This window comes from Drosophila tropicalis, unplaced genomic scaffold (genome assembly GCF_018151085.1).
Source record: "Drosophila tropicalis isolate 14030-0801.00 unplaced genomic scaffold, ASM1815108v1 contig_859, whole genome shotgun sequence".
In the NCBI taxonomy this organism is placed as follows: Eukaryota; Metazoa; Arthropoda; class Insecta; order Diptera; family Drosophilidae; genus Drosophila; species Drosophila tropicalis.
In genome coordinates this window covers 1,572,234-1,598,108 of record NW_027173353.1, presented here as the reverse complement: position 1 = coordinate 1,598,108, position 25,875 = coordinate 1,572,234, and the positions used below count along the sequence as shown (strand labels likewise).

Below are 25,875 nucleotides of genomic sequence, written 5' to 3'. Positions count from 1 at the left end.
ACACAATTGTTTGGGCCATTCATTTGAGGCTTCGTCCTTAGAGATTACGTACAAGACCAAAATGAATCAAGATAAATATTACAAATCAAATATCAAATTCACTTTTTGTCAGTTTCAATATAGCCAGGCAACCATGTGAGGTACACAGAACATAAAAAGCATTTTTATCTACAAATCCCAACGAGCACGACCCCTACACCAAACCTATCTAAAGTTCCTGGTGTTTGTGGTCTCCAGATAGTTCAGAATGAGAGGTTTTAGTTGAAATGCGACGGCTATTATCTAATAGTAGTAGCAAATAAAATACAATAAAAAAATAATATACAAAAATCATTTGCTTTAACAGAAAGAGTGACGAGAGAGACGCACCCAGCAGAGTAGACTAGCAGCAGCGCACCGCAACCATTGACTAAAAAACGTTTTACAACCCTGATTACAAATGAACACATTCGTTTTATCTAGTTTAGATACGAAACTATACATATGTACAAACACTTTGCAAAGTTCATCGATTTGTGCAAATATTTTTGCCCTACTTGACAACATTTACAATAAGTAGCAATGCCATGTAAGGCAGGCAAATTGCAGCAAGCAACATTTAAGATCACATCACTTGTGCATTAAGTATAGCAGTTCTGAAAAAACAATAAAACACTATATAACCTTAATCCTTTTTGTTATTGAAAATCCTTGGGCACGTTCAAACATACTTAATGCCCTTCGTGTTTTATTTGGGGTCACTCAGCTTTACCGTTTTTTAAGTAAAAACTTTCAAAATACTTGTCAATTGAAATTTTATAAAGCGAAAATGTAAACAGAGGCAAAAATAATTGTTAACACTTTGATAAAAGTTGTTTTTGAATGAATTTAAGCCATAACACTGACAGTTAAAACTAAGTTTTTCATATTTTCTATTGACCAAATCTTTTAACCTTCAAGGCAAAGTTTGTTATTAGGGCAATTTTGAATGTAAGATTCAATGTTTGTTTCCTATCCTAGCTAAAGAGAACGTTTTATTAGATTGTCTAATCTCTAGAATTTGAAAAAGCCTTTCGATTTTCATTTTCTATTTGTTTTTTTTGTTAATCTCTGTTTTCTCTTTACCATTTCCTGTGTAAGTGCAACATCCTCGGCTGTGCGAGCGTCCAACATGAAATCGTGCAGTAATTTCATCATGGCCAAGAACACGTACGTATCCCGGTGTATCCAGAGAGCGAAGAAGGAGAACGAGAGAGGCCAGTGACAGTGAGAGACAGACAGGCTGTGCAGCGTTGATGAGAGTAAATCGAAGCCCAACAAAAAAATAAAAACACGTTACACTGGCTCCTCCGTCCAATGGATTTTCTGCTAGTTTCTTTTAGCTTCTTACTTTTCCGCACACAAATACACTGAGCGAGAGAGAGGGAGGAGGAGACACACACACAAACACTCTTACATAGAGATATGGGGAGTAAAAACTTTTGACTTTTGTTGTTTGGGGTTATGATTTATTTACACACAAATATTCAAATATTGATTTTCTTTTTCAATTTATTTATAAATTTTCAGCTGCGTTTTTCACACAAACAACTCACACACACACAAATATGAAAAGGCAATTTTTTTTTTGTATTTTACATATGTACACAATAAGAACAACACTAAAAATCCACAATTCTTGCCCTACAGCATTTTCAATGAAGGCAAGACGAGGAGGAGAAATTAAGACACATGGTTTCTATTCTTTTTCTCTTATATACAACATGTATATGTATGTACAAGAATATATTTATTAATTCTCCACGATCGGTTAAAACGATTTCCTAGCAAACTTGTCGCCCCCCTCGTATTCCATGCAGACGTTTCAACTGTTGCGGCCAAACTGAAAATTCTACGGTAAAACAAAACTAATCGGCAAACTTGGCAAAAAAAAAAAAAAAAAACTATCTCACGCACACACAAACACAGAGACACACGCTTGCAAACATATAGAGAGCGCGGCTCTCTGAAGCAACAGCTGCTATTGCCTGCTGCTGAGTAATCATACACATAATCAGCAGCCATTTATGCTGATGAGAGGGTCAGGCAATGCTCGTTCGCTCGCTCCCTCACTCTCTCTCTCTTTAAATCTTTCTCTGTCAGGCTTTATATTCTATACTTGTATCTGTGTGTGTGTGTATATATAGAAAAATTCACGTGTTTGTATAAGTGTGTGCCTCGCAACTAAGCCGCATTTGGCATAGTTTCATTATACACTTGGCCAATGGGTATTTCAATTCAATTGAATCAAATGTATGTACATATCTAAGTTTATTAAGAATTTCTACCTATTTGATAGATCAGTCTCTTCTGCAGAGTATACAAAATACGCTGCTAATTGAGCATGGTCTGGTTCTGTGTTTCTTTACGTAATATTGAGAGAGCATGAAAGAGAGTGAAAGAGAGCGTGTAAGCCACTGAGCAAGCTTGACAGGGGTTTTTAAGCTTTCTGAGTGTGGGCCGTAACGCAATGTGTCTGTGTGCGAGTGTTGGTGTAAGTGGAGGTGAACGGGCCCTTCTGTGTATGAGTGTGTGTGTGTGTGTGTGTGATCATGATTTTGCAAACGAAATTGGTTAGTTAGATTTAAAGGGAAGTCGGAGGGGGCCAAAAGAGAAAGAAAGAGACAAAAAGCCAGGCGACAAGCAGCTGTTTGATTACAGCAAGAAAGTTGAAGCCTTCGCCAATAGACGAACTTTGGATACGCTTTATAAACATAAATATGAGAACTTTTGTTTGGTTTATTTTGCATTGTTTATAGTTGGAGTGATTTTATTTCGAAATGTTTATCTTTTAGGTATTGTTTTACGTTTAAACAACCTGCTGTCCCCACTGTTCATTTGAAACCTTTGATCAACTGACTTAAGCTGACTCTTAATACATAAAAGTATACTAATATTTCTATTATTGTTATTTTTTTAGTAACTTATAACAACCTTTTCTCATACTAAAAGAACACACACAATTCATTCATTAAAATTGAGGGCATAAAGAATGAAGAAAAAAAAAACAAATTAATTTGTCAAACAATTTGCTGTTTGTATTTAAAATTTCTATTAAATTAATGCCTAGATAATTGACAGAGACTCATAGCACATACTTTCGGTGGAGCATAGAGGGGGGTTAGGTAGAGACCGGACGAGAAGGCGAACAACTTAATGACGCATAGCGGCAACAACAACAACAACGAACAAACAAGCAAACGAAAGGCAATGATGATGATGATGATGCCGGGCGGGAGGAGGCCTGCCCAGCTGCTCCTACTGCTACTGCTACTGCTGCTGCTGGCCGGGTCGAGATAAAAAGAAAAACGTGCCAAAAGCCAGACAGATAATATGCAAGTAAGGAATATATAAAGAAAAGACAGAGACAACAACTACAAAGAGCGATAGAAAGAGAAGAAAAACTAAACCAGGTCTAGCAGCCGGCAATGCAAATCAATCAAATCCAACGTTGTTGTTGTTGTTGCTGCTGCTGCTATTGCTATTGCTGTCTCTCGACTGACTCTCTGCCACACGCGTTTCCCATCATCATCATCGTTAAAAGCAGCGTTTTGAATCGCTGGAAAATTGCAAACATTTCATCTAATTGGCCAAATAGGGGAACACGCTGTCGACAGAGAGTAGAAAAAAACAAGATGAATGCGGTATTTCTTCACTTAGAAGCTCAACACACACAAACACAAGGGTCAGGAGGAGGTTGCCGAGTTTTAACCGGGGGGTTTGTGTAGGAGAGTAAACGAAGCCGCCGTGAAATTAAAAATCATGCGGAAGGCATACGCACACCAACATAGTCGAATTTCCTCGACATGGTAGCTTAGGGAAACACTGTGTTCGTTGTTTTTGCCTCGAGTCAAAAAGATAAAGAAACAAGTGGAAATGCGTGGTTTCATTCTCTGTGGAATCGAGAAAACTGAAGAAAATTAATCTTTTCCATGAACAAACTAAAGTGAGTAGTTTGTCTGTACTTTGCTTCTTTTAGAATTACCAAATGCTTTTATCAGAAAACTTTGCAAATCAGGATATACTTTTATTTCATTCAACGCTTGAACCAATTGAGAATTGCAACTACAGATCAAGCAACACAACAAAAGTTGTAACGGAATACTTTCGTAGGGGTTCTTGATTTCGATCCAGAGGAATTTAAAAGGTTGAAGAGATAAAATAGCAATAATTGAATTAATATCATATTAAAAGCTCACTTAAACGAAACCAACAATTATATAGGATCTGCAGCATTAATACCCAAATATACTAGAAACCATGCTCTGCATTTCGTTTTAGTTATCACTGTACCCATAGTCAAAGCTCGCCGCCATTTCAATTAGAAAGCCGCCGACCCATTAACCAAATAGCAATCAGGGGGAAGGGTTGAGACAAGCTGCGTTCAAAATCAGCAACTGCAACAGAATTTTCATACACACACACACAAACGATGGAAATCTGAGACACACACAAATCATTATGGTACACGCAACAACAAGAACAACAACAGTCAAATAGGTAGAGCAGAAGAAAACAGAACACACAAAAACCAAGTAATAAGAACAACAAGACCAAGAAGAATGCGCCACATGCAACGCAACAATAAAAAGTGAAACAAAAACCAGACAAAGCTCCCCAAGATACCCTCCATCTTCACCTTCCTCTCCCTCACTATCTCTATCCACCTCCCTCCCTTGCAGTTAAGCGCAAATCAATGACCTACGACATCAGCAGGCAACAACAACAACAACACGAACAACAAAGAGAGCAACCCAGACAGAGACTGACACAGAGAGAGAAAAAAATGGGCATAGCAGAGGAGAGAACATCTGCCCCACAAAAACAACCATGCTCCTCCTCTGTGTTTGCTTCAGCTTCCATTATCTGACAGTTTTTACTGTATCCACACAGTAAAACTGGAGTAACAAGCAAAAAACGACAAAAATCCAGCGCAAAAGAAGCCAGAACAAAGGCCTGGCCAACAGAGAGAACGTGAGAGAAACAGAGAACTAGGGAAACCCGTAAGAGAGAGAACGTGGAAGAGAGAAAGAGAAAGCTATCCTACACAGTCCTTCATGTGCTTGGAGGTCCGTGTAGCACCGCGATTATTTTTTGCCTTTTTAGCTTTTACCCATCACGGATTGCACAATATGCACAAAGGAAGTTGTGGCCAAAAGGAAAAAAAGTTATGTTAAGAAACAGTAGAACAGTTCTTCCTTTTCGCTTCACCCACGCCCCAGCCCAACAAAGGAAATTTGGTTGCGTATTTTTTTTAGGCACTAAAAGTAAAGAATGGCTTACAATTTGTATTTCCTTTTTCAGTTTTTCCCAGACCTCTATAGGGGGGTTAAAACGAACCATGTTGGTTTTTATCCCATAAATTTATGCTTCATTTTTGGAATTTTTGAGTTGTACTCTTAGTTTTTTAAATAAAAGAAGTCCAAGAGCTTTAAAAATATTAAAAAACATAGTTTTTGTACTCGAAAACTGATTTGGTTTAAGTTTTAAGAGTCTTAAATAAAAAGTTGTCTTTCCTTTCTAGTCCTCAACTCAACCGATTTTAACTACAATACCATAGAACATTCTACCAAATTTCTACATTTTTCTGATTGGTTTAAAGTTTCTTTCCAACTTTACAATTTAATATTAGGCAGAGAGATTACATTTCATTTGTCTGTGATGTTGCCTTAAAGTACATACTACCAATTAGAATATATATTCAATTAGATGTGCCAAGTAAAATTACCTAACCTGTCCATTAACATTTCTACAAAACCAAACAGAGAGAGAAAGAGAGAAATGTAATCCTCATCATCATAGCCTCAGAGTAGTGGCAAATGCCATAACCAAAAACTACCTCAACGAGTGAAATTCTTTAATTAAAATTGCTTTTTCTATAAACAATTGTGACATAACAACAACAAGAAGAACAAGAAACTGCAACAAACATCATGTAAGGCCCCCAGAAGAACTCATTAAGTCGGAGTCCGAGTATTAAATTCTTTTATTTATAAATGCGAACACAGAGCAAGGCAACAGCAAGTTGCTTGCTTTTTCTAGGTAAAATGCCATCACTTCTTTTCGTATTTTTTTTCTTCTGTTTTCCTCTATGTATTTTGCAATATTCTCGTGTTGCGAACTACTATAAAATGGAGTACATAAAAGAGACTCTCCGGTATGGTAGAATTGTGGAATGGGTTGCTATTAGAAGCATGTTGTGTGTGTGTGTGTGTGTTTGTCTGTGGTGTGGCATGTGCATGTGATATAAGGAGATAGAGCTTTATATGGTTGAAAATTGCAACCGGAATGAAAATACATATCTCTTTTAAAGCGGAACAAGAAACAACAACAACAAGAAAACACCAGAACAACAGCAAAAAGACTTACAGATTAGAGACTAAAGCCAAGAAAGAAGACGTGATAGCAAAAGCCAAATGTAGTTAAAGTCAGCCAAGACGCGATTAATTTAAAAGAACTAAAACTTGTATTAAAAGCAAATACTAATCTTTCTTTTTAATCGAAATGTTACTCTCAGCTTAGTATATGTACACCCATGATGAATATAATAGGTACACCCCTTAAAATTAATTTTTTTGACTTTAAATTAGCACAACTTTTTTTCTTTTACCTTAATCACCAAAATTTAAATGCACATTTGTTTATTGAACATTTGTGTATTGTTTACCATAATTTGGAAAAGAAAAATTATTTTATTCAAAAGTTACAACAAAAAATATGAAATTTCAGAATTTCGTGCTTGATGAAAATAATAGGTACACTTTAATTCACTAAGTCATATTTAATTTTTTTTGTTTTCAAATCACTGAAAATCTATTTTTGTTTCATTATCTGATTAATATGGAATGTATCCACCTTAATTTTACCGTTACTTTTCCCATCCGATTGGGAATACTCTTAATCAAAGCTTGGCAGGACTCTATCGAAGTCTTCTTCGACGCACTCCCACAATTGTCGGTTGTTGCCACTTTTTTCTGTTCGAGACTGATCCTATAGCTCACCCCACAAGTTATCGATGAGATTCAGATCCGGAGACTAAGTGGGCTAGGTAAGAGCGACCACTATATTGACCTCTAACCAAGTTTTTAAAATTTTTGAGGTGTGTTTTACGTCGTTATCCTGTTGATAAACCCACCACAGGGACTTTTTTTCCTCTAAATATGCTAGCATAATATTTTCCAGGACATCCCTATAGTCAGCTGCTCCCATCATGTCAGATACTAGGAATATTGGATAGTGTTCTGACCAAGACAAACAACCCCACACTATAATATTTTTAACACCATGCACCACTGTAGCGGTGATCAAAGTTTTTGGTTATAGGGCGCCTTAAATGTTAGGAACAGTCATTTCCGAAAAGATAAATTTTAGTTTCGTTGCTAAGAAGGATATTAGGCCGGTTTTTTTGAACTTCAGATGCTGCCCATGTGAAGTAGTCGTTAAGAAATCTTTGCTATATGATCAAATCTTTGGTTCGCATCAAAGGAACCCTTCTTGCGATACGAACTGATAGATTAGCCATTTGTAGTCATATCCTAATTGGAAAAACATTAATATCATTGTCCATTTTGGATCCAATGGCTCTCAAGGACTCGAAAGTGTCCGAATTTCTTAGGTTAGGAGTGGTTTTCTCTTGACCCAGTTAGTCTCCGGATCTGAATCTCATCGATAACTTGTGGGGTGAGCTATAGGATCAGTCTCGAACAGAAAAAAGTGGCAACAACCGACAATTGTGGGAGTGCGTCGAAGAAGACTTCGATAGAGTCCTGCCAAGCTTTGATTAAGAGTATTCCCAATCGGATGGGAAAAGTAACGGTAAAATTAAGGTGGATACATTCCATATTAATCAGATAATGAAACAAAAATAGATTTTCAGTGATTTGAAAACAAAAAAAATTAAATATGACTTAGTGAATTAAAGTGTACCTATTATTTTCATCAAGCACGAAATTCTGAAATTTCATATTTTTGTTGTAACTTTTGAATAAAATAATTTTTCTTTTCCAAATTATGGTAAACAATACACAAATGTTCAATAAACAAATGTGCATTTAAATTTTGGTGATTAAGGTAAAAGAAAAAAAGTTGTGCTAATTTAAAGTCAAAAAAAATTAATTTTAAGGGGTGTACCTATTATATTCATCATGGGTGTATTTGTGTGAGCATATAAAACCATTTGGGTTTGAAAACTAACTCCAGACAAACCTGTAACTGTTTTGTGTTTTTCAATTTTGTTATCTTAATTTCCTTCGTTTACTTGTTACCTGCTTTATTTTTATAATAAATCTCACTTTTATTAAAAAGCTATTCCAAAAAAATTAAAGCTATCAAACAATAAACATTTTCCCATTCATTAACAATGCGTTTCAATATCAATTACCAAAAAATATAAATGATGCTTAAATTGTATATTTTTCATTTAAACAATTTGGCAATTCACTGATCACAATCACAAATACACAAAAAAAAAACTACATGACTCATTTTCATAATTTTATCATTTCTCTCTTGACACTTTTACTAACTGGCAGATGATAATAATAACTATAAAAAAAAAAAAAAAAAAACTTTATGGGCCAAAGTTTTTCAAACGTTTATTTATACAGCTTAATAAAAAGTTTCCTTACTTTAATGTAAGCGAAGTTTAACAATTTCATTTAATTTGATTGCTATTCTTGCCTAGTTATGGGCAATTGCTTATTTTTCTTCTTTTTTTTTTTTTTGGCTAACGTAAAATTTTCTTCTTCAGTTAATCAATAATATTTTTATTGCCTTTTTTTGGCTTGTGGCCATTTTCTTGTTTAGGGATTGAGGGATTTTGAGGGGAACTCTAATGGTTATATATGGATTCCACTTTCAGAAACTTTTGAAACAATCGTCACTTGGTTTATAATGTTATTATTAATTTTAAGGGCTTGGAATTAGTGTGAATCACAGCAAAGTAGCAAAGATTTATAATAATTGCTCATATTTGACAAAAGTCGCCTTTGAGATTTGTTTTATTACGATGCAAATCAATCTAATGGAATTTTGAATACCTCAAAAGGACTAAAGAACTAGAATATATTTCTAAATAAATCTAGTTAGACTCATAGGGAAATTGACAATTACCTTTAAAAGGTTTAAATTTTATATTTCATATAACGAACGATCAATCAATCGTCGAATAATCGATAATAATACCAAAAATTAATATTTTATATTAAGCCGACCAAAAGATGGTTATTGATTAGACAAAAATGACACCTAACACACAGAAAGGGAAGGAAAAATAAATAAACAAGTAAAACCAATTACGCCGGGCGCCTAGTTAAGTGGTCTTATCTCAGGCTAATCTCATCAATCAGAAGGTTAAACCAAACCCAAATCAGCCTATACACATGTATGTACTTATATAGAATTATTACTTACCGCTGCATTCCGATTGGCGGCAGCCATAACAGAGTTGTTCATATATTGATTCTGGGGCGGCATCATGGGCATATTTGTGGGTTGCCCACCACCACCGCCACCCATATAGACATAGTCCTGTGGACCCAATTGTGGTGGTGGTGGCGGCGGCTTTTGCATGCCACCGTTCAGACCAGGATGTAGGCCAGCATGATGATCATAAATGCTGCCTGCAGCCGATTGTGGGCCATAAGGAGGCATGTGATGGCCCAAGGCGGCGGCATGGCTAAGTAAATTAGAATTATATTGTCCAGGATGATGCTGCTGCTGGCCAGGATGCGGTTGCTGTTGGCCAGGATGTGGCTGTTGTTGCTGTTGTTGTTGCTGCTGCTGATGATGTTGCTGCTGTTGCTGATGATGATGATTGTTTAGTTGATTAACTCCCAAGCCATTTCCCAGACCATTATTAACACCTCCACCGTTGCCACCGCCCATCATATGATGTGGGGGTCCTTGTTGATTCTGTGGCTGCTGCTGATGCTGCTGGGGATGTGGTTGTTGATGCTGTTGCTGCTGCTGGGCAGCCGCCGCTGCAGCAGCCTGAGACATCATATGATTGTGTTTGGCCACAGCTGCAGCTTGTTGCATGACATGTTGTACCGCAGCCATTGACGGATGATGTAGGCCACCGTTAGTGCCACCACCACCCATCCCGCCGCCGACGCCGCTGCCACCAACACCCAGACCGCTGCCCATGCCAATCGTACCGATTGCTCCGGGACCACCGCCATTACTGCCTCCAGGTGGACCACCTGGTGCCGCATTTGCTGGATTCATGGGTGGATTGTACTTCCATTTGTCGGGATTCTAAAAAGGTAATCCAAAAATAAATATTAATTTTATATTATCGTTGTTTGCACTTCTACTCCTACTTCTACCAATTCACACGAAGGCTAACCTTGTCTTATCCAATACCAATTTTCGCAAGCAGTTTATGCAATCATTTGTACTCCTCCCCCATCTCTCGCTTTCATCTTTTGGCGCTGACATTTTCCCTTTTCCCCAAAAATCTTGAAAGCGGTGCAATTGTAAGAAACTGAGACCACTAAACGTAGAAATGGAACTATCGCTACTTCAAGGTAGGATATAAAACTAATATAAGGCACGTACAAATAAAACATTATGTTTATTGAGTCACGTGAAAAGATATTTATGTAAGCGAACACCACACTGACTTTCTTATACACTGTACTAAATAGATAAAAAAAAAACTTCATTAAACAACAAAATTTATTTAATCCCTTTTACAAGACGAAAGAATGAACATTCTTCTCTTCGTGGGACAAAACATTTCTTCGGATAATTCTGCTTTAGTTAGTTTTATTTTAATAAAATTTAATGGACTGACTGAATTTTATTAGAGATCTACAATTTTTAATAGATAGATATTAACATACATACATCAATTTTTTAATAAATTTGATCTGTGTTCATTTTATTTTCAGTGGCGAATGATCGAAAGGGAAATTCAGAATTTTTCTAAAAACAAGCTAAAATTTAGATATTCAAAACCATTTCTAAAGCATGTTCAATTTAAGACTTTTGGTAGTGGTTTGATGTACAGTCTTAGCTTAATCGACCTTTGATATTGAATGATATTGAACCTCCCCTCTAGTAGATAACATTTAAATGAAATAGACAGAACGAGATTAGATACTCACATCAATGCCGTGTCCATCATCGCCACATGCCCAACGTGTTTGCTGTTGTTTCTGGGCAAAATGTGCGGCATATTCAGCAGCGGCGGCATCATGCAAAGCCGATGAATTTACGCTGCCAGCACCGATAGCCACACCGGCATTAGCGCCGCCGCCAGGTGATGGACGCTGTTGGAATACATAGCCAACAGCAGCGGCTGCTGCTGCACCGGCAGCGGCTGATGCATCAACATCCTGAGAATTGCCGCGTGAGCCACCGCCAACGCCAGGTGCACCAGGATTGGGGCCTATAACAATGGCATCGGTGCCACCGCCGCGTCCATTGCGATCTTCGTTACCGCCCAAAAACTTCATGTGTTGTTGTTGTTGCTGCTGCTGTTGTTGTTGTTGTTGCTGATGAAGATGCTGAAAGTAGGGCGATGACAAGGTTGGTGCTGGACCGTAATGTTGTTGGTGTTGGTGTTGTTGATAGATCGTTGGCTGTTGCTGCTGCTGCTGATGTTGATGCAGATGGTGTTGTGGCGATGGCGTAGCTGGCGTCGCTACCGTCGATATAGATATCGTGGGCGCACTTAAGAGCTCAATTTTGAAGGCTTTTCTTAGCTACTTCCGAGCTGACTACTTGGCGCGTATTGCAAAAAAAAAAACAAGGCGAACGACGACGACTCAAACGGCGACGAAACGACAGAACGACGGGGACACTCTATTTTTCTTTATCAATACAATCAACACACACACACACACGGACACAGAGATGCATGCACAGAAGACAACAAATAAACCTTTTTTTTTTTTTCTTTTGCCTTTTATCTATACACAATATGAAGATGGTTTATTTCTGATCTTTCCTTTTCTGTACAGAAACCACACTTTTTGCTTACGATATTTAACATGGATTTACATTATATTCGGGTTGGATCATTTTTTTTTATTTATATTATTTTTGATTATAACTTTCATTCGGTTGTTGTTGTTGTTGTTGTCACTATTGTTGTTGTTGTTGTTGTTTCAATAATATTTATACAAAAATTTACACTATTTATAAACACGAAAAAATTATGAATAATATTTTACACAGTTGCCCTAACGAGCAGAATTTTAAAAATTTATTATTATGTATTTATTTATTTATTTGATGCATTTAATTATTTGTTGTTGTTGTTGTTGTAGTATTTGTTATAATAATTACGTATGTATAGGGGTGGAGAAATTGTGATTAAAACTTCATTTTAAAATTTTTATATTTTTTTATAATTTCCTCTTCATTTATACATATCTATTAATTTTGTTGCTGTTGTTTTATAATTAGGATGAATTTTAATTTACACGACGTTTCAATGATGAAAATATACACAAACTGCAAAGACAAAAAGAAAGAGAATATATAATTAATGATGTTTTAATTAAAAAAAGAAAACCAAATGTTTTGAATATAATCTCCCTTTAATTCTAAATGAAAGATGGAAAATTAAATTTGAATAACTTTGTTTAGCTTGACCTAAGAGACCTATGTATTCCAAGATTTTGAATTTTATAAGTGTGTTTTCATCTTAAAAACATTTTTCAAAATATACAAATTTTATTAGAATTATTTTAAGCCATATTAAATGCAATTCAAGTTCAATATTGAGTACCAAGGTTCAAATGAAAAAGAGTTTGATAATGTAATCAATGACCCTATGAATGAATATTTGGCTGTCTAATGCTTCTCCTCCCACTGTTTTTTCAATATTTTGTGCTGGTCATGGTAAAGCTTTCGAGATAAAGGCACAAATACACACACAGCACTCCACACACATACGCATTATTATTTGAAAATGTGTTTTCGAAAAATGTATTCGAAAATTAGCTAAATACAAGAACAAAAACTAAACAAAAAAAATGTTCATTTATATTCAATGAAAAACAAAAACAACAGAAACGAAACCGATTCGAGAGAAACAGAGCGAAAAAGCAAGCAAAAGAGAATGTGTCAATGAAGAAGAGGAAGAGAGAGAGAGAGAGAGAGAGAGACGGAAGAAGAAGAAGCACAAGGAGCAGAGGCAGCACCAAGAAGCTGAATCATGCGCGAAACAGACAGAAAATGGAAAAACATAAAATTAACATACAGAACAGAAACAACAACCAAAAAGAAGAGGAAGAACCTGATAGGGAGGGGGAGGCGTATATGTAAGAGACACACCGCAAACCGGCAGACGACGACGGCGGCTTGAGGTTAAGTTACAAGAAAACCAACAACAAAAATCGGTTCCTCATATTGTTTATGAGATTTATGGGCCACCCGCCGCCCGCTCTTCATCGCTTACCAAATAGCCCCCCCACTCCGCCTTTCCTTTGGTAGACGACAAGTGCAGTATGCGAAAACCGCAAAGGTTTATTTTTTCATTTGCCTCCCTCAAAGCAGAGGGCCCCTGGAAATGATAGCACACGCTGAGAGAGAGAGAGAGTACCAAAAGAAGCAGAAAACGTGAGAGCGGTTGGTAGGGACAGAGTGATATGACAGGCGAGAGGGATTATACATATATGTACATATGTATATAAACAAACATAAAGATAAACCGTAAAAGAGACAAATGAACAGGAAAGAAAAGGAAAACAAAAGCGAAATTACAAAAAAAAGGAGTTTCGAATTGCGCAAAGTCAAAGACGAACGACGGTGGCGGGGGCTGAATTTAGGAGGCGTGGCGCATTGTTATAATAAAATAGAAATTCTGGGAAGTGCTTTTCCAATTCAAACACTATAACTAAGCTAAAATTTTACAATAATCTTATTGGATGAATTCTTATATACAAATGTGCTTGCTGCATGTCAGGAACAGGCCGAGAATACAAAAAAGAGCGAGAGAGGGGGAGAAATGTGAGAGAGAAACCGAGGGCTCACAAACACACGCAACGAAAGAGACACACATAGAGAGACCAAATGGCCGCCGCCGTCGCCGCCACCGCCGCTTGACAAGGAAGAAAAATGATGAAACAAGGCAAAAAATAAATACAACACACAAAAAAAAAAAAACAACAACAAATTCAAATAGAATAATTGATACAACACATGCAAAGCAAAACCAGCACCAACAAATTTGAACTGTTTAAACATTTTCACTTATAATTTAATAGAACTATATAACATTCTATTGATTTTTGACCAAAAAAAAAAAAAATTCTCATTTTTATTTCCTTTTTTGCGCAAACTGTGTATATAAAAAAAAAAAAAAACAGCCGCTAGGTCTGGATATATATATGCACATATACGCGAGCACACATACACTTATACAAGTGGCTACATATGTGTTTGTGCCGTTTTTTTTTTTGCAGCCGCCGTCACAGGAATAATGGAAGATGAAATGAAATTTTTCACACATTCACAGAGAAAAAGAACACTTACACATGCACTTAATATCTCAATGGAAATTTTTGAATTTTCATTTTATTTATATTTTTTGTTAATTTTTATTGTTTTAATTACAATTATTTACACAGGATGAAGAAGAATTGCAGTTAAAGAATTCTTCCGTCGTCGTCGCGAGAACGATAATAAAAGCAAAAGAGCAAAATAACCGAAAACCGCTCTCTTCTCTAGTGTTGGTAAATGGTGCTAAACAAAACAGAGCATGCCCGAGAGAAACAGAGAAACCGAAAGAGAATTAATTTATAAAAATAAATATTAGGCATTTTGGCTACCCTATCCAAAAAAGGTATATATGAAAGGCATATGTACACACATATATCCAGACAAATCTAAAATATTGAAGCAGATGGGGGGATGAAATCAACAAAATATTGAAAACTTTTTTAATCGCGTAAATTATGCTAATTTGTTGTTGTGTATTTGCAAGGGTATCAACATGTCGATGCAGCCCCTCGGCGCTGCTTCTGCCTTTTCAATTTAGTTTGTGTTCTTTTTATAAATTATTTATCAAAAATATATTATTCGCTATTTTGCATTTTTGTTTATAACTCTAAGTAATAATAGAAGCATTTCGAATTTGATTAGACGCCAGACAAACACACACGCACACCATCACGCTGTCTCACACACATACACTTTAGTGTTTGTTTTTGTTTGCGGTTTTTTTTATCAATTTTTTTTACTTTGCGGCTTTTTTTTGACATATGTAAGCACGCGGCCTGCACACACACACATTAGCACATTTAATTTGTTTATATACTATAACTTTGGCAAAATAATGCTGGATATGCAGTTTCTTTGTCTCCTTTTTCGTTTTTTGCGGCACCGCCAGTCAAAGGAACGCTGCTGGTCGGTAAATTCATTTACAAAACCCAACCACACAAATATAAGCGTTTGCACAGTCGTTTGTACATGCGAATCGTTAAATATATACATATATTTAAACAAATAAAACAAGAAACGAGCCAAGAACACACAACACACCTTATTATTATTATTGTTTATTGTTCAAACGGAGGAAAGTTATCGCTATCGATATTGTCGGAACTCTGTCGTAATCGACATTATCGACTATCGTAATCGACATTATCGGCGCAAACCTATCGTAATCGGCATTATCGGAGCAAAGTTATCGACGCTATCGGAGCAAAGTTATCGGTGTTGTCGGAGCATAATTATCGTAATCGACATTATTGGAACAAACCTATCGTAATCGACATTATCGGCGTAAAGTTATCGCTATCGACATTATCGGTGTTGTCGGAGCATAGTTAGGCGGGAAAAATTAGGAACAGCAGTTAGGATTTTAAACATCTGTCTGATATTAATTTTAGGAAACAAACCCATATTATCTAATTTAATGCACATAAATTGCTTTTTTTAAAGACTTCTCAAAAACGATAGGAACGCTCAATCTAAGATAAGTGCTTTAGGAAACTATAATATACATATATAAAGATGTAATTACTGTCGTTTTAACAGTTTTATTTAAAGAAATAGCTTTTGTGTGAACCACAACTTAATATCAAAAACTATCTATGATTTTAATTGGTTCTAGACTCTAAGAATATTGAGTGTTTTGTATGAATATGAGTTTGTATTAATTTACATGACAATTCTTAAGGAATAACTCAAAGAAAGATGCGAAATTGTTACCCTACAATAAACCTTTAATATATGTGTGTAAATGCACCCTCACAAAGACAGGGTTTTATTTTATACCATTTGTAATTGCGCGATATTTCATTAGGAAATCACGAATCATCATCATGAATCATCTTACATCCACTTTGTCTCATTCCACACCTCGTTTAAGAAAAACAACAATGATAACCTATCGCTATTTAAATTCTTGCAACAAGTCACGTTTGCGTTTATCTAACAATTAAATTCTTTGATAATATAATACGCAAAAAATTTACACAGAATAATCAATATATACAGATTTGGTCAGGAGGGGTAATCAATATCGTCATTTTGATCCGTCCAGCTTAGTTAGACCATCGGCGTATTGAAATTCCGGACTATTTTCATACTCGCACATGTCCAAGGCTATGACGCAGCTCTCCTTAACCACACGCTTCTCATCGTCTGCATAACGGTTGAGTATTTGTATGCAATCCTCATTGGCAATGGCGCCCAGAGCTTCGGCACATTCATGTCGGACCATTTCGTTTTCCAGACTGTCCTCTAGATTCGCCTGCAAAAATGGAATACTGCACGGTTCCTGTAATTGACCAAGAACAAATGCTACCTCATGCCGAAACAGAGCCGAGGAATCCTTCAGTCCTTCGGCAATGGCCAGGACACTGGCCTCTGTGCGTAAATTGCGTAGACTGAACATGGCGCGATATCGGTCGAACAAACTTTGTTTGTCATCTAAATAGATGGCGCTTAGTTCCTCCACACTCTTGGTCTCTGCCACCGGTGGTGAAGGGTCAACTGATGCATAGGGATTCGTATCGTTAACATGCTGGCCACTTTGTACCCAGCGTACACGATCCAGGGCAATGGCACACGTTTCGGCCACCTCAATAACCGGATCCTTTTTGTATTTCTCCAATAGCGGCAGTACATCCGGATGGCCAATGGCCCCCATAGCTTCAGCGGCCTCGTGTCTAACCATTGGCTCCTGTGTGGTATCCTCTAGGACTTTGGTAAGTATGTCCAAGGCTGCAATGTCCTGCATTTGACCCAGACAATAAGCCAATTCATGCTTAAGCAGCGCAGAGTCGTCATCGAAAGCCTGGCTAATAGCCGCTATAGCTGTGCTGCCGCCAATATTCTTTAACGTAAAAAGGGCACGAAAGCGCTCCTTCAATGGCCTATTCTTATTGTTTAGCACTCCGCCAATAGCTTTGATTTGACCCTCCGAAATGGAGCCCATGATGCACTTGCAACCGCCGCGTGTGTTAAAAAAATAAAGTAATTTGTAAATTGTAAATAAAGCAGGCGCCGCGTGCAAGTAATTAGTGTTGAACAATAAGTGTTGGGCACCATGAACTCGAAATCGATACTATTGAGAATCGTTTTGGTTCGACTAGTACTCGATATACAATCGATATATCCATGCAGACAAAAACGCGCGAAGCGTTTAAAAACGCGTGAGTAAAACTCCGACAAAAGTCGAACATGTTCGAACGGTTTACTCACATGTTCGAGAGGTTTACTCACGCGTTTTTGAAACGCGCGCGTTTTACTCACGCATTTTTTAACGCAAAGCTCTAAACACACACATACGAAAAATTTCCCATCTCTATAAAATTACGTTGCCTAGAGCTGGGAATCCATCGATAGTCTCCCCCTCGATGGTTTTTTAAGCGATGGAAAAAAAATCGATAGTATCGATGGTTTGGTCTTTTTCCATCGATGGATAAAACCATCTATATTATCGATGGTTCCATCGGAAATTTAAAATGGTTATTCGAATTATTATTCAAATAAAATACAAAATTGTTATTTATGTTTTTAAATTTATTTAATTAACATTTGAAACAAAAAAGAAAAAACTTCAAACAAAAACAAAATTCATTAAGATCTTCAGTCTCAACTGGATAACTTAAAACTATATAAGTCTTTTATTATTATTGTGCTAAAAAGCAAAAACACTTAATGGTACGTACGCACAAATCAAGTTCGATAGATCGCCATCGAAAAATTTCCATCGATCTATCGCACTTTTTAATTTCCATCGATACTATCGATGGAGCCAACGATGGATTTCCCAGCTCTAACGTTGCCTGCAAAGCGCTAAACACACACATACGAAAAACGTTCCAAAAAGTGGTGAAAAAAACTGTTTTAAATTGCTAAAAATATATAAAACATTTATGCGAATACATATTCCAACTAACGGCCGTAGGTTGCAATATTTGATTTAGTGAAAAGTGTAAATAGATTGCATTTAAAGCAAATTTGCGCGAAGACTCAGCGTGGCTTCTACGTGTATGTGTGTATGTGCTTTACCTGCTGAACGAGACAAGAAGCGAGTGTGTGATTGAGTGAGTGAGTGTGAGTGGAGAAGGCAATACAAAAAAAAAAAAAAACTCGCCGCCAACAAATAGTTATCTGTAAATTTGTAATATTTAAACAATTTTATTGTGAAATTGTGCAAAATGTCAGATGAAACTATCATACAGCCAGAAACGCTGCTGGATAATAAGCCGGACGATGAAAAGAAAACACCAGTAAGTACTCGAAAAATGCAATACTCATACAAATATACATATGTATGTATAGTACTCTATTTAGCAACAATTAACAAGCACGGAAAACATGCAGGGATCGTGCGATAAGAGCGCCTAACTAAATTATCTAGGCCTTGCATTCGTGTGTATTGAGTGAGTGAAGGGGGCTCCCAGTAATTTTCCAAAATAATGAAACGCACACACACATGCACCCACTCATATGTATGTATAGTTGTATGCACATCTGTATCTCTATATATATATATATATGTGTGTGTGCGCGTGTAATGTGCATTTTGATTTCTTTTTTTTGTTGTAACTTTTCAATTTCCATTTTCTATTTATGTTTATGTTGGCTTTACTTCACCTCGTGTGCGCGCGCTTTTCGTGCCGTTCGCTTCGTTGCGCGTGTGTGTGTGTATGTATATATGCAGCGGGTCTACTCGTTGCTGTCCCGTTTGCCGCTGCCGCGTCTCGCTCGTTTTTTTTTTTATTTGTGTTGTGTTGTGTTGTGCTGTACTTTCGTTAGATCGCACTGTATACAAAAAAAAAAAACTCAGCATTGGTATTAACAGCACATGGGATGCAGACGAGAAAATGAATGGATTTTTCTTTGTTTTTATTTATTTTTTGTGTAAAATGATTCGGAATTTATATTGGGCCCACATTGTATACCCGCCACGTTAGCTGTTAGTTCTTGAAAACTTGGCGCCAAAAGTTTACTACACTAAAAACAATTACAAAGTAATTTGAGAGGATTACGAGACAGGCTCACTAATTTAAGAGTTCGTTAGAGAATAGATAAAAAGGCTAGGAAATGTGGAAACACCTTCGATAGTGACCTCCGGTAGGCACTAGGTTACAACAGTTTCATCCTAATAAATCGAGGAATCATTAAAAAATGTATCCTAATCCTTCCTACAGAAACGGACACCCAAACGGCGGTCATTTATAGAACGTGCCCAGGCTGAAAGTGAAGAACTGGTACGGACTATGGGCGGTAATCTAGAATTGGAAGGCGGACGACGCACACGTTCCAGTACCCGAGGAACACCAAGCAGATCCGCTGAAACAATTACACCGCCACCATCTAAAAAGGCACGTGTAACGCCGCCGACAGCTACCAAGAGTAGCGGGGGCGTAGGGAAAGGACGTGGGGCACGTAAATTGGATATAAGTAGCGAAGAACCGCCAGCAGAAAAATCAAAAACAGCAGCAAAGAAAAAGAATGAGGATGAAACGGCAGAGAAGAACGAAAAGGAGAAGGTCAGCGAACCCGTAAAGGGCAAGGTATTATTAGTGATATTATTAATTTTATCATATAAATATTAATATTCATGGTTTTCATGGTTTCAGCCTGCTGCTAAGAAGGAGAAGAAAGAAGAGAAACCCTCAAAAGTGGTGAAAGAGCCAGTCAAACAGAAGAAAGAGGAAAGTGAAGACAAGGAGGTGGTGGAGCAGGAGAAGGAGAAAAAGGAAGAGAAGGAGAAAGAAGAGGAGAAATCGTCAACACAGGAAACAGAAAAAAAGGAAAGCGAATCAAAAGATCAGACAGATAGTGAAGTTTTGGCCTCAGTGCCAGAAGAGAAACAAAATCATGTAAATGAGCAAGCCAAACCAGAGGAGGAAACGGAGGAGAAGGAGGAAGAAGAAGTAATAAAAGAATCCAAAGCAGAGGAAACAAAAGCAGTAGAGAAGGAACCGACAAAAACTACCGAACAAGAGGAGCCCACAAGTACTCCCGCCGTAGTAGCAGAAACTGAATCTATTCCTGTTAAATCCGATGCTCCCACCGATGCTGATCCAATGGAAGTGGATGAAGAAGTGTCTACTGATGCACCAGTCGACGATAAGACACCAGAAAATAAAGTTGAAGAGACTGTGGTCACTGTATCATCCTCTTCTTCATCACTGGAGGAAACGCCGATAACTGAATCCGAGCCAGTTGTGGCAAAAGAGCCCACACCAGAGCCCATGGAAGTAGATAGCAGTTCAAAGAGCAGCAATACCACTGAACCTAGCCCAGCCATAAATGACGAGAAACCAGCTGAACAACCGGAGGAGAAGGAAAAGGAACAGTCCGAGCAGACGCCATCAACTCCGGTCGTCGAATCGTCGGCGCCGAAGGCATCTGCAGAAGAAGTGAAAGTAGAAGAAACCACTGTCCCAGCAGTAGAATCAACGGAAACAAGCAATAAATCAGATAGTGTCCCTGAGGTGACCACTGAAGTAAAAGAGGATCCAAAGCCAGTGGAGAACCATTCTGTACCGGCGACGCCAGCGCCGAATGACGAAGCGGAAGCGTCCGTTCCAGTTCCGCCACCAGCCACAGATCCTGCCACCAATGATATCAGCAAGCAGGTGGCTCCTCCAGTTGTGCCGGAATCCCCAGTAAAGGAGACAGTGCCAACAGTAGTGACCAGCGAAAGTAACAAAACCGAGCACAAGGATAATGGTAAAAAGCGTGTAGTTAAACCTTAAACAATGATTTGCCAAATCTAACGTAATTTTTCTTCATCCATTTTCAGGCGAGCCCAAAATCGACGATGGCGAGAACCATGCAACGCCGCAGGCTTGTAATTGAGAATATGGATGGGATATGATTGACAATGTGAAACCAATACCTTTAGTGCGTGCCGGATGTGTACAAATTTTTCAAGTGCATCTCTTTTTTTAGCCAGGATGCTGCCAAAACAGATGATTATGAAAGAAAAACAAAGCAAATGAAATTTAAGAGTTCCCCGAAATTGCAATAATATTCTACACAAAAATTACAAATTTATAATTTGTTTTCTCCTCAAGATGGCGCAACACGTAATTTAATCCAAGAAATCTAATCAAATCCTTCCCGCCTCCACTTACATATACATATATATATAAAAATATACCTATATATATAATTATAATATTGTTTGTGTACATTTAATTCAACCGAAAGCAAATACATAATAAAAAGGATGTATGTAAAATAGATGTTTTTAAATGATAAGATAAAAAAACACTTAATTTTAAAAACTAAAACTCGTTTCGACACAAAAAAAAAACCCCAATCAAAAAGCGTTAAGAAAAACTCTAAAAACTAAAAAAAAACAACTTATAATGAAGGTTTTAACAACTGAAATGAAATGTAAACGAAAGATTTATCAGATTTACACTTACTTGTATGCACACACACACACATACAGGAAGATTCTTTATTTTATATATTGCCTATTGCTTTTAAATAATTTTTCAAAATTTTGATTATATTTACCTAGTTAATAGTGTTAATTTACAGCGAATTGTTGCTAAAACTGGCAATAGCATTTCAAATTTCAACTTAAATGGGGTGTGTGCTCATAAAAAGAAAACAAAAACTGCAACAACAACAATCCTAAAATGCAAATGCGCAGAAACAAAAATAGTAAAAGAAAAAAAAAAAAAAAAAATTGTAGAAAAAAAATAAACAATTTGTTTATTAACTGATTTTCCTTTGCGGGACAAAATAATAAGAAAATAAATTACTTTGGAACCAGTTTTAATTGTAAACAACAATTGATGAGTTCAATAATTGTTACAACTATTTTTTTATTTTTCTTGTACTCTCTCTCGTTTTATAAGATTTATATTTTCTTCGATTCAAATATTCTTTTGTAAATAAAATCTTTAAACAAGAAAAAGAAACAGAAACAGAAGAGAACACATCTTATGCATATATATGTATATCTATAGAACAACAATTTAAATAAGAAATATAACAATAGAATAAGAATTGAGAATTGTTTTTAAGCCTCATTGACGGAGCCGTTCTTCTCTTTTGTTAGAGGCTCCTTAAGGGGTAATTCTTCTGGTTCTAAAACTGGATTAATTGTACTATTGCTAGCTGTATGCAAGAATTTTCGCACAAACGGTGAAAACAATGTGGGATTCAGTTTTTCATTCTCATCCGTTTTCCATACATAACTCATGGGAATTGCCCAAACAAAAACTAATAGAGCACCAATCATTTTATACCAATAGAATGATACGTCATAAACGGAGAAATCCCGATTGCTATCAAAGGCATTTGTCACCTCTTTGATCGGAGTAGTTGGAGCTGGTGTCGTATTAAGGATAGTTTGATTCCTGTAATAAGAGTGTAAAAATTAGAATATAGTTCTTAAAACATATGTGAACAGCTGTTAGTATTTAGATATCAAAAGATATTTTCTGACTGTTCACCAAACTCCTGAACTCAAAATTAACTAACTTTAATGCAGATTTATGGAATTCGAATTGTAATCAAGGAAAACTAATTGAATGAATGCATGTTTTTAAGAAGGAATGCATTGAATTTATCTTGGTTATTCTATAAAAAAAGGTCTGTAGATTTAAAATATTTGTAACTGAAACTTACATGGCATTAAGTATGACATCCATGCCTCTGGCTTCACATTGATCTAAGCCATTTGGTAACACATCATATTTAATTAAACCCGCCTTGATATTCATTTGGGCATTGATAATCAACCAGAGCATGGTCACCACACTGAAAAGGAATCCTGTCATGGCGACTTTCCCATTGCAACGCGGCACAAACATGGCCAAAAGAAACACTCCGACGACGGCTCCAGTGTTGATGCCAGTGATGGTCATTACAGTTTGCAAAATCGAGGTGAACTTTACCACAAAGAAGCCTCCCAAAATGCAATATGCTCCCATGGCGACGACTACCAATTTCATTGAGGCATTCGCTCGAGCCTCTGTATGGCGAATGTAGGGCTTTATGTAATCGAAATAGACCACACCGGCAAGGGAATTCAAATTGGCCGACAGTGAACTAAGCGAAGCACTAAACACACAAGAGATAAACACTCCAGGCATGCCCATCAGATTGCCCATGATGTCCTGTATAAAGAAGGGCATCATTTTGTCTGGTTTGCTGACCAACTAAAATAAAATAAACTGATAAGGACACATCTTCTTATAAGTGACTCTTCCAATTACTTACACCGGCTTTCATCGGATCACAGCCAAAATAGCGGGCAAACATTATGATTCCCGCAAAGCAGTTAAAGAACATAATGATAATAAAACCTACAGCCGCAACAGTTAAAGACCTGTAAGTATTATATAAGAATTAATAAACAATATATTAATAAAGTGTATTTGATTCAATAGGTTTCCTACACGTTATAAATTAAGTATAATTTACAATTACAAAAGATCAAAGAGGTATTTCATTGATAAAATGATTACTTAGACTTTGTGGTTCACAAATGAGTAAAATTTAAATCAAAAAGTATGCTATAGAGAATCAAAGTATTTTTTGTTTTTTAATTTTAAAGAATTAATGGAATCTTTTGAATCTATCTAAATAATATTTTCAAACATGAGCTATTTTTCTTAAAGAGGATATTCCAAAATCTGTTAAAAATGTAAAAATAAACTCTTTAACCTTCTGTAGTCTACTTTTAGGTGCCTATTTGCACCCCAGATCCCCTGATATTACGAAATCTGGACGTTATATATACATATATTCTATTTCTATTCAATATATTCTACCTACTTCTTGGCTTCGGAATAGGATGGCAAGGACACAATGCGTTGAACACAACTCTGATCGAGTCCAATTTTTCCTGTCCATAACAAAATGCCCGTACTAAAGGATGTCCAAAATGCTTGTCGAATACGTGGATCAAGTCTGAAACTATTTAGGGGATACTTTATATGTGTTTTTTTGCTAAAAATGTATTTAGAAATATTCTAATACATACTCGAAATTAAAACGTCCTCCTTCGGAGGCATAATCCAGAACAGTTCCCAAACCGCCGGCTCGTTGTGTGCCCAGAATGCCCACAAGAACCACAGAGAAGAGCATTACACCGGCCTGGACCACATCTGTCCAGACCACAGCCTTAATGCCACCCAACATGGTATAAAAGACGCAAACGGAAGAAACCACCGTATTGATTAGATGTATATTATAGCCAGTCACTGTGATTAAATATAAATTAGTGTCCCTAAGGTGGGTTTAATCTTGTCTATTAAAGTTTTACCTTGAGAGAAAGCCAACGAGGGTATGAACATATAGACAGGTAACATCAGAAACTGATTCATAATAAAAGTTCCGGTAACCAATTGCCTGGTCCTCTTATTAAATCTCCTCTCCAGGTACTGTAATTAGTATATGTTACTATCTCAAGACAATGGTCAAATTAAAGTTTTGATAGTAAAACTCTTACCTCATAGCAGTTCGTGACATTATTCTCATAAAATACTGGAACAATTATATAGATCAAAATGGGAAGAACTGGAACCATTGCTAACACCATAAAGATTATGTTAAAGCCAAACGTGTAAGTCTCGGCTGGGATAGACATTATGGCAACGCCAGAGAGTTGACTGAAATCGTTAAAAGTTTATCATTATCGAAAATGCTAATCAAAGTGATATACCCATTATTGAAGTGTATTTAGACAAATGTATTGCCATAACCTTTCTCAATATTAAAGAAGCGTGAGCAAAGCCACTTAAAAGTAAATCCATGAAAATTCGGTCAAGCAATCAAGCCTCATTAATATTAATTTCACAAGCTCTCACAGCTTATAAAAAGCAACTCATCTAATTCTTAAATCCGTTTAATAATTCACTTTACGATAAGATAAAACGGAACTGAAGTTAGATAGAGTTCTGACAAGTCAGAAGTGCATAGAAATATACGAACCTGGATACCAAGGATATGGCAATAGGCCAGGGTTTCATTTTTTTGCCTCCTCGCAGATATTCATCTGTTGTATTTTTACTTTTGGCAAAGAAACCAAAATACGCTCCAATGCCTGCCGAGGTGCTAAGCATTACAATAAAAACAATATAATCCGTGAGGCTAAATTGTAGATCCTTTGCCGTCTCGGCCACAGTGGCTGCCGTGCTGCTGCTGATGCCCGACATCCTAATATGTCTTCTTGATCCGTAACACTTAATTTGACTTAACCGGAACCGTCTAATTCGTCTGGATGCCACCAGCACACTCATGATATGTAGCACCTGCTGTCATCTTAAATAGACATTTCAGATCGTTCTTATCTCTAGTGATATCTTTGTCTGACGAGGCAATAAACCTAATAGAAGCTACTTATTGTAGTATAATAGTAAATCAGTGGCGTATTTTTTATCTGCCGACTGCTTCATGGTGCAT

At 36.8% G+C, this 25,875-nt stretch overlaps 4 protein-coding genes across 7 annotated transcripts in view; 1 reads left to right on the top strand and 3 right to left on the bottom strand.

Annotated features, from left to right (window-relative positions):
• The window catches only part of pum (pumilio), a 177,278-nt gene extending 165,005 nt beyond the window's left edge, over positions 1-12,273 (bottom strand). Inside the window, exons 1-2 of one of the 4 annotated variants that reach the window (XM_068297221.1) lie at positions 11,130-12,273; positions 9,430-10,275 (exon numbers count right to left, since the gene is read on the bottom strand). In XM_068297221.1, coding sequence (XP_068153322.1) covers positions 9,430-10,275; positions 11,130-11,480 — 1,197 coding nt within the window. In that variant the 5' untranslated portion in view covers positions 11,481-12,273. Of the gene's footprint in view, positions 1-1,104; positions 1,514-9,429; positions 10,276-11,129 lie in introns of those variants that run through there. The other 3 variants (XM_068297222.1, XM_068297223.1, XM_068297224.1) reach the window with 3 other exon arrangements.
• A 4,102-nt stretch (positions 12,274-16,375) lies between these two features.
• nero (deoxyhypusine hydroxylase nero) lies at positions 16,376-17,522 on the bottom strand. Its single transcript, XM_068296752.1, has one exon. The coding sequence runs from the start codon at positions 17,417-17,419 to the stop codon at positions 16,505-16,507; it is 915 nt and encodes a 304-aa protein (XP_068152853.1). The 5' UTR covers positions 17,420-17,522; the 3' UTR covers positions 16,376-16,504.
• A 739-nt stretch (positions 17,523-18,261) lies between these two features.
• LOC137581838 (neurofilament heavy polypeptide) lies at positions 18,262-21,688 on the top strand. The gene is made up of 4 exons (XM_068296197.1): positions 18,262-18,719; positions 19,644-20,009; positions 20,076-21,174; positions 21,248-21,688. Exons 1-4 carry the CDS (start codon positions 18,648-18,650, stop codon positions 21,301-21,303), a joined length of 1,593 nt encoding a protein of 530 aa, XP_068152298.1. The 5' UTR covers positions 18,262-18,647; the 3' UTR covers positions 21,304-21,688.
• Positions 21,689-22,223: 535 nt separating this feature from the next.
• LOC137581837 (sodium-coupled monocarboxylate transporter 1-like) lies at positions 22,224-25,698 on the bottom strand. Its single transcript, XM_068296195.1, has 8 exons — positions 25,405-25,698; positions 24,923-25,082; positions 24,737-24,854; positions 24,455-24,674; positions 24,247-24,387; positions 23,689-23,797; positions 23,095-23,627; positions 22,224-22,823 (listed from the first exon to the last, which is right to left on the bottom strand). The coding sequence occupies exons 1-8, from the start codon at positions 25,626-25,628 to the stop codon at positions 22,484-22,486; spliced, it is 1,845 nt and encodes a 614-aa protein (XP_068152296.1). The 5' UTR covers positions 25,629-25,698; the 3' UTR covers positions 22,224-22,483.
• Between the last annotated feature and the right edge of the window lie 177 nt (positions 25,699-25,875).